Source organism: Amaranthus tricolor, chromosome 8 (assembly GCF_026212465.1).
Source record: "Amaranthus tricolor cultivar Red isolate AtriRed21 chromosome 8, ASM2621246v1, whole genome shotgun sequence".
In the NCBI taxonomy this organism is placed as follows: domain Eukaryota; kingdom Viridiplantae; phylum Streptophyta; class Magnoliopsida; order Caryophyllales; family Amaranthaceae; genus Amaranthus; species Amaranthus tricolor.
The window spans coordinates 21,024,202-21,032,790 of NC_080054.1; the positions used below are offsets into that span (position 1 = coordinate 21,024,202).

Consider the following 8,589-nt stretch of genomic DNA (forward strand, 5'->3'; position numbering starts at 1 on the left):
TGTGCACTACACTGAGCTGTAATAATTATTTTATAGGTATATTCTTCAACTACTTTGTTTTCCTTTCCCTATTAATCACCTCGAATTTAAGAGGTGATTTATGGTGATCATGGGCGAAGCTACATGGGGGCCTGGGGAGGCCCAGCCTCCCTTGCTGAAAATGTGATTCTTTGTATTTTTGGCTTTGGCCTCCTTACTAATATAATATTTTGTTTAAAGAGTGCAAAAATGTAACAAAAATTACTATAACTCAATAGGTGGAGTGACACATTTATAATGTAAGGTTCAAGGATCAAACCCTAATTTAAACTATTAATTTTTATGGACTAATAAATTTATATTATAATGTCATTACTCTTAACCTTTCATAATTTTACATTCATCCTTTTTGGTGTGTGTTTTTATCTATATTATATTAATTTTAATATTGTTTGTTTGGAAACTTACGAGGCAAATATATAGGGTCGAAAACACTTAGTTTTTTTCAAAAACGATAATTATAAGGAAAGTTGTTACCTAGAACGACATTTGTTTAGGAACGGGGTATGGATACGGAAATTTTTTTCTTTAAGTACTTGTTTTTAAGTGGAATTTTTTTGGTTTTCTAGGTTTCATCTCATTATTCCTCCCTTTAATTATGTAAAGAAAAGTTAAAATACCTTTTAAAAAAAGTCTTCTACATCGGGATATCACCTTGAGCGATTTGAGTCAAGTTTCGTGGTGATCGGGGATGAACGTTCTTGAATAGTAAAACGTGGCTACGTTACACGTTTCATGAAACTATGTAGGGAAGCATAAACTTTATTTGTTAAATATAATTTTTGTTATATTTTAAGTTCATTTCAGTCTAAATGATTTGAAAATTTTCATAGTTTAACTAATTTTTTATATAGTAAATAATTTGCTAGTATATCGACAATTTTGGCCCCCCCCAATTAAAAATCCTAGCTTCGCCCCTGATGGTGATCATCAAAGAGATTCTTCAACAAAGTTTACTCCGTACATCAAGTTTATCCTTAATACCATTGTGTGGCTCCTACCTAGGGTGGGGTTCGAGAGGATTGAGTGTACGCAATCTTACCTTGTTAATGATAAAACTAACAAAGAGGTTGTTTACTGTTGGCCTTTGGTAACAACCGCCTTGTGCAACTTCATATAAATAAAAAGTATATATGATTTAACGAGTCATTTTACTTTTTTCTTTTATGAGTCATTTTACTTTAGTCCATTACAATCTAAAATTAAAGGATTATAAATCTTCAGCAAAGATTTGTTCCTAATCACCATTTAACCTCATAATAAAATCTGACATAAAATAGTAATACAAATTCTTGTGAAAGACAGTCTCTTTGAGAAACCATCTCTAATTGAATCGATCTATTATATATTTTTTAAAATATTATAAGTAGATATTAAGAATAATGTAAGTAGACATTTAAGATATTGAAAGTAGGCATTAAGGATACAATAAGTAAGCATTAAGAATAATGTAAGTAGGCATTAGAACTACGGTAAGTAGTTATTAATCATTAATGGGTTGGACTAAAGATACGTCTCTCAAAGAGACGATCTCTCAAGAGACTAGCTGAAATAGTAATACATTAAGAGCTTATAATATTTCTAATTATGAGATTAATTAGAAAGTAGTTCATAACCTTGGTTGAAAATTAGGTAGAAACTAATCATGACATAACAACTCTTGCTCAAGCGGACTGCTCAAACGATTTTCTTAAATGAACAGCTGATACAAAACCTACTGAACTACTTTTTTCGAATGTGCTCGTACGAGCAACCAAGTGTTGAAACGAGCAACATGTTCGACATCACTTCTTTCTAATGATCGATTTTTACAAGCCTTTTACTTTAACAAAATTTTTATTTAAATTATCTTTTAATTCTTGTTAAAAGTCAACAATCCTCCGCAAATGATAATTTCTAAAAAATTCTATTTGAGCATAGTTTATCCAAGAAAGGGTGATATACATAGAATTAAAATGAAAAATAGTATTGAACTCAATGTTAAAGGATTAATTTATTCATAGAGTAACATTTAGGACATGCTTGGATTGGGTGTAAATATTTAAGGGGTGAAAAAAAAGTCAAAGTAAGAAAACAAAGTTGATAAATGAGAAATTAGTGAAATTCGATTGTTGTAGAGGTGAAAGAATGGATGCAAAGTGATGAAACATGAAAGCAGCTCTCAATTTTGTGGCATAAATTTTTATCCTAGGGGAGGGTGGGGAAATGTATTACCTCCATAATATGGAAAATCATTTTCTTTTTCCTTTATTATTTTTATTTTATGCTCATTTTACCTTCTTTACTACTATCTCAACTACTTCAAATGCATCTCTATTTGCTTTTATTTCATTAGGGTATGTTTGGATTGAGTGAAAATATTTAAGGGTGAAATAAAGTCAAACTAATGAAATGAAAGTAAATAAAATTTTTTTGAAATAGTTGAGATAGTTGTGAAAAAGGTAAAATGAGTATGAAATAAAAATAATGAAGGAAAAAGAAGATGATTTTACCTATTATGGAAGTAATAGATTCCCTCACCCTCCACTATAATAAATATTTACCCCACAAAATTGAAAGCTCCCTTCATTTTTCATTATTTTGCAACCATATTTCCACTTTTACAATTAAATTTCACTAATTTCTCATTCATCAACTTTGTTTTCTTACTTTGACTTTTTTACCCCATAAATATTTATATCCAATCTAAGCATGCCCTTATTTGACTTTATTTTTTTCCCCTTAATTATTTACACTCAATCTAAACATGCCCTTATATTAATCTTTTGCTCTATTTGTTGTGTTTGTTTTCCATAACGCAACACTGTAGATAATGATTTATTTAGGGTTAATCATGATATCACCATATTGTAAGGATCTAAATCTATGATGTGATCAAATGGATGAGTTCATGACTAGGAGTCTAGAACCAACAAAACATCATCGGGTCGGGTTTCAAACCTAAAGTTGTCCACAAAATCTATATCTAAATCTAAAACTATATTATAAATGTAATTTTTTTATTCAAAATAAATAAATACACTGAGTTTAGATGGAAGGAAATGGAGGAAAAGAATAAATAATTATTTTTGAGAATTAATCTAACAATAAATATAGGATTAATTTAGAGATATAAATTAGTTGTACATTTAACATGCGGACATTACTTGCTAAAAAAATCACATAACAACCCTTTTTTTTTTAATGTAATGGGGTATCTAATTTCTTTCCAATTTTAATTTACTTATGAGAATCACATTTTTTCCGTAATATCTCATTTTCAATGATAAATTCATAGAGAATAAGGAAGTTATTACTAATAACATTTTCGAACAGAATATACAGAAGTTGATGTATACTTCAACAAAGGAAAACCGGAGGTAAGAATTATTTGTCTTCCCTTTATATCGACTGTATTGATAAAAACAATGATAAGTAAATCTTTTTAGAAGCCATTGAGCAAGTTGAGCGTCGAAGATCCTATGATTCAACTTGAGAGAGAGTGTAGAATATATTAAGTTTGCAATATATTTTAATTGTAAAAATAAAACCAAAAATAAATTAGAGTATTTGTAGCCATAATTGCAAATGAAATACAAAAACCATAATTTTCTGAAAAAAGATTTTGTTTCATTATTTTTCATAAGCTATTCCATTCGTGTTCTTAAAATTTCCCGCAAAATAGCAAATGAAAGAAGTATGTGAATGAGACACTGAAAGAAAATAAGTTTGCAAGTGATATAAAAGAGTGTATGTGAGTGAGCCTATTGCCAAATATGAAAGTGTAACAAAGTAGCATCTCAAAATACAGTATCAAATAAAGAGTAAGTACTAATTTAGTAGATTTGATATATATACTAGTATACAAACTCATACAATGCACGAATTTATAAGTATTATCGTGATTAAATTATTGAATGCATGAATTAATTAATAAATTTTATGTTAGGTATATAGAACTGTTATACTAATAAATTATATACATACTTCACCTAATTTAACTCCAATTTAAAAAAATTAGGTTTTAAAATTTATTAAATATTGTCATGTAATGAACTATCATCTACTAAAACAATTCAATTTGTTAAGCTTTCTAAGGATGACATTTATCATTTTCTAATATTTTTATTAATATGTATGATTGTTGTAGCTCACGCCAAAAAAACTAAATGTTCAACCAACAATAGAACATAAGAGATTCAGGTCAGTTCAGTTCAAGTCGGGTTAGTTGAACTCATCAAGAAGTCATCTCGAGTTAATCATTACTACTATCTCAAATTCTATCACCCAGAAGTTCATACAACCGAAAATTCAAGAGAAGTTTAAGTATGAAAATTATTGAAGAATCAAGTGTTAGGCTAGTCGTCATCATCATCCCACTCAGTGTATTCCACTCATATAAAAACTATGGACAAGATTTGGGGAGGGAAAGACGGCGGCAACTCATACCCATAAAAAAGAGCGCGGACAAAGGAGTTCCCCGACTCGAAAAAAATAAGAAGACGTGGTTACATGATAAAGATAAATTAATTGCATATAAATAAAATAAATAAGCAGAACCAGGAAAACTAAAAAAAGAACCCAGTGTTAGGCTAGTATCTCCTAAGTCCTAATATTGACCGGGAAGTAAAGATGAAGATGGGTTCGGGTTAATCCCTTGCACGAGGACAGAAACTACGTAGTCGGTATGATAAATTTGAACATAAATGGAGTAGGAAAAATGTAGATGTATGTAGTTGAATTCCACACAAATATGACAAGGTTAAAAGTCCCATCTACATGGTAGTCGTCGTTTTCATGGAAAAGCAAGTGGTTTATCAAACAATAATCTCCTCCACATATAGCAAGTCATTTGATAAGGAAGAAAAAAGTTCATTTTATGTGGTCTCTTAGCAATCTAGATTATGTAGATCAAAAGCTAAGTTTTTCCTTTATGGTATGAACTTCAACGTCATCAAGTAAACCAGGGGCAGAGCAAAAATTGCTAAATTTTTAAAGGCCTTGTACCATACAAAAATTCTAATATTTTTCTAATATTTTTGTATTTTTAAACACTTAAACAACATTTACTACGTTGTTATAATTGAGGGTACTAATTTTTGAGTCCATATGCGATCGAACATGTTGAACATGCTCAAAACCTTCCCTGGACTAAACGACGAAAATTGGAGCTGAGAAAGATACATCTGTATAGAAACAGACGTTGAATAAGCTAAAATCTGGTTGTCATTCAAGGCGTCTGTACAGAAACAGTCGTACATATAAAGATACAAGAAAAGACTGATGCACCTGATGGTAATTGTTTGATCTTTTACTAAGATTCGTGCAAATCACCAAAAAAGGGTAATATGTAGGAACTATTTCAACGTCATTGACTCCCACCTAAGCGGGGTTTAGGGGTCGGATGTACATAACCCGACCATTGTTGCTATAATGAGATTGTTTTCCACTAACACTGGTAGAAAATATCATCAATAACTTCACATAATATAGTCCATTATGATTCAAGAAAAAAGAACGATAAATCTTTGACCAATCGAAATAAGAGACAGATGGACTCATTAATTATTCATTATCAATATTAAACATTTGCAAAACACAATAGTAGTATATTGTTTTGTTAGATCATACAAAAAATGATCAAACAAAATCACATAATCATATACAAAGACTGAGATTATACATGATGCATATGATACAAACTTGCAAGAAAAATAAATAATTGATGATGAGGAACATACAAGCAACTCTTGCAGGATCAAGCTTTAGTACCAAAAATCTCCATTAAAGATGTCCATGTACCAGAGACACCAAGAACAATGCCTATAAGAACAATCGCTCCGTCCAAAACGAGTTTTCCCAAACTCGACTCGTCCTTGAAAACGAGGAAATGGAAGAGAGCAGGGAAAACAAATCCCAAAGCAATGCACACACTGCTTCCAACAAGTGATAAGAAATCAGCAAAATTAGGAACCAATAAGGCAACTAAAGACACCAATAAAACCACCATCCATCTAACCCACAAGCTATAACTTCCTTGAGTCAATCTTCTTTCTAAGACCTCATAAACAGGGTTCATCATCAATGGGAATGAGAAGAACAGGTTAATACAAAGCCCTAATTGTACCAAAGTGCTCAAGATTCCTGTTCCTATGTTGGTTGTGATTATATCCCTAGTTTCGACTCCGAAAGCTAAGTAACCCATTGCTCCAAATAGAGCATACAACATAGAAATCATCCCCATTGCTAAACCCAATATCATTCCATAACTCTTCTTGTTTCTTGTCTCACTTTCTAAAGGTAAAACCATTCCAATTCCTTCAAAGGCATAAGTACAAACACCAACACAATAAAAGAAAACATTCCAGCCACCAAAAGCTTGAACATTAGGCTTATTCTGAGCAATCATAACTGCATCTTTACCTAACACAACACCCATAGCCCCAAGTTGAACAATATCAGCAAAAATACTCAATGGGGCTAAATGGGTCAATGTTGGAATTGCATTTATGCCTAATTGTAAAGGGAAACAACCCCAAATATACCATTTATTAGGTGTAAGACCAAGAAAAGTCTGAGCTTGTGAAGCACTACTATTGAACAAGTGGGCAAAGGTATTTGCAATAAATATCATGTAACTAACACAAAATCCAGCTTGTGATAAGATTATCATGGTATCAACAGAAAATCTACCAATTGGGCCACAAACAGCATAACCCAAATCACCAAAAGAATTAATCTTTGAGAACCCAGTAAGAGATTCAAGTTTTCTTCTAGTAAGAACCAATAACATCATGCAATAGTATGTGAGAAGAGCAATAGAGAAAAGGGTACAAACACCAAATAGCCAACCTGATTTCATGAAAGTATAAGGAAGACCTAAAACACCAGATCCTACTATTGCAATGAATATATTGGCCAAAGTTTTAAATTGAGAAGATTGTTTGGATCTTCCAAGAAGTGGGGTATCTTCTCTTGCTATTGGAATTGAGTGAGAACTTGATCCTGCTTCAATATTGTTCTTCCCAAGCCCCATCTTCTTTTTCCTTCTCCTTCAAACAATTCTCAAAAATAAAATTTAGGGTTGAATTTCAATAGTACTTGATATTGGGAGTGCCAAGATGATACAGATTTGAGTTTGGTTTATGGATTTCTTAGAAAGATCACAAATTAAGGGTTTATCTGAATTTGATGATTAATGGATGGAAATTTAAGGGATTGGACTTTTGGGGTTTGTATTAATGAGAATATAGGAAAGAGGGAGGAAAGTGTGATTAAAAATGGAAGATAATAAGTCAGGGGTTTTGCGAGTTACTTGTGCCTTTTATTTTATAGGAAAATAGATAATGGCTTTATTAAATATGTTTTAACTCTCTTACAATATCTTGTACTCATTTAATCAATAATATTATAAAGATTTAAAAAAAATTGAAAAAAATAAAATAAAATATAAAAAATTGATATTAATAATCCAACCTTTCCTTTTTTATTTTATAATAATTTAACTTTTGCCTCTAGTTTACTATCAGCATACCCTAATAGTATATTAATAACAAACTAAGTGCAAAGGTTGACTTAGTATAAAAAATAATCTAAAGGTGAGATTATTCACGGCGGATGAGTGAAATGTTAAATTATTAATATCAATTTTTTCAATAAAATATACTTCTATGATTTTCCAACACATTAGATGATGTAACCTAAAAAGTAAGAAATCAATCAATATGGATAACATTATAGTCCTGTGTAGAAAACACTAAAGTCAAAAATATAAACATTAATCATTATAACAATGACATCATTATTGAGTTTTAAAGGGAAAATTTTTATTGAGAGAATGATACATAAGCAATTTTGAAAAGCATAGCATCAATAGTGTTTTGTTTTAGTAATAGTTCAAGATGAAGTCTTTTGAAAAAGCCAAGTGTTTTTTCGCTAAAAATTACTTGATAATTTGCGTGTTATGCACGGTCGTATTAAATTTTTTTTGTTGAACAAAAAATTAAAATTTACTGCTTTATGCTTTAATTATCTCAAAATATGCTATACTTATTTTATAAATAACATTTTAAAGATTTTATAAATAATTGAAAAAAACAAAATAAAATATATGATTTTATAGTACATTAAATGATGTGATCTAAAAAGTAAAAAAAAAATTTATCAATATGAATAATATTATAGTCACAACTAGAAAGTAGAAAAGTAAAATATATAAACATTAGTCATAATAACAATGACATCTCGTCATTGAATTTTAGAAGTAAAATTTTTATTGGAAGAGCGACACATAAGCAATTTTAAAAAGTAACATCCATCCACAGTGTTTTGTTTTAATAATAGTTATAAATTATAATTATTACTTTTTATTTTAAATATAAATGACAAAGAAAACAATGTGATCCATCTGTTCTTAGTTGATTTCCAATTTATCTAAAAGGAAATTTCACAAAGTTTTTCTCATTATAAATCTTTTTATTTTCGAACAATTTTACGGACAAAAATATTTTGTCTACCATGTTTTACAAAAAAAATGATTACATATTTAAAATTTTAACCCTAAAAAATTAC

The 8,589-nt window shown here is 29.9% G+C and overlaps 1 protein-coding gene across 1 annotated transcript; it reads right to left on the minus strand.

Annotated features, from left to right (window-relative positions):
* Nucleotides 1-5,560: 5,560 nt before the first annotated feature.
* LOC130821209 (amino acid transporter AVT3A-like) lies at nucleotides 5,561-7,331 on the minus strand. The gene has a single exon (XM_057686890.1). The coding sequence runs from the start codon at nucleotides 7,052-7,054 to the stop codon at nucleotides 5,777-5,779; it is 1,278 nt and encodes a 425-aa protein (XP_057542873.1). The 5' UTR covers nucleotides 7,055-7,331; the 3' UTR covers nucleotides 5,561-5,776.
* Between the last annotated feature and the right edge of the window lie 1,258 nt (nucleotides 7,332-8,589).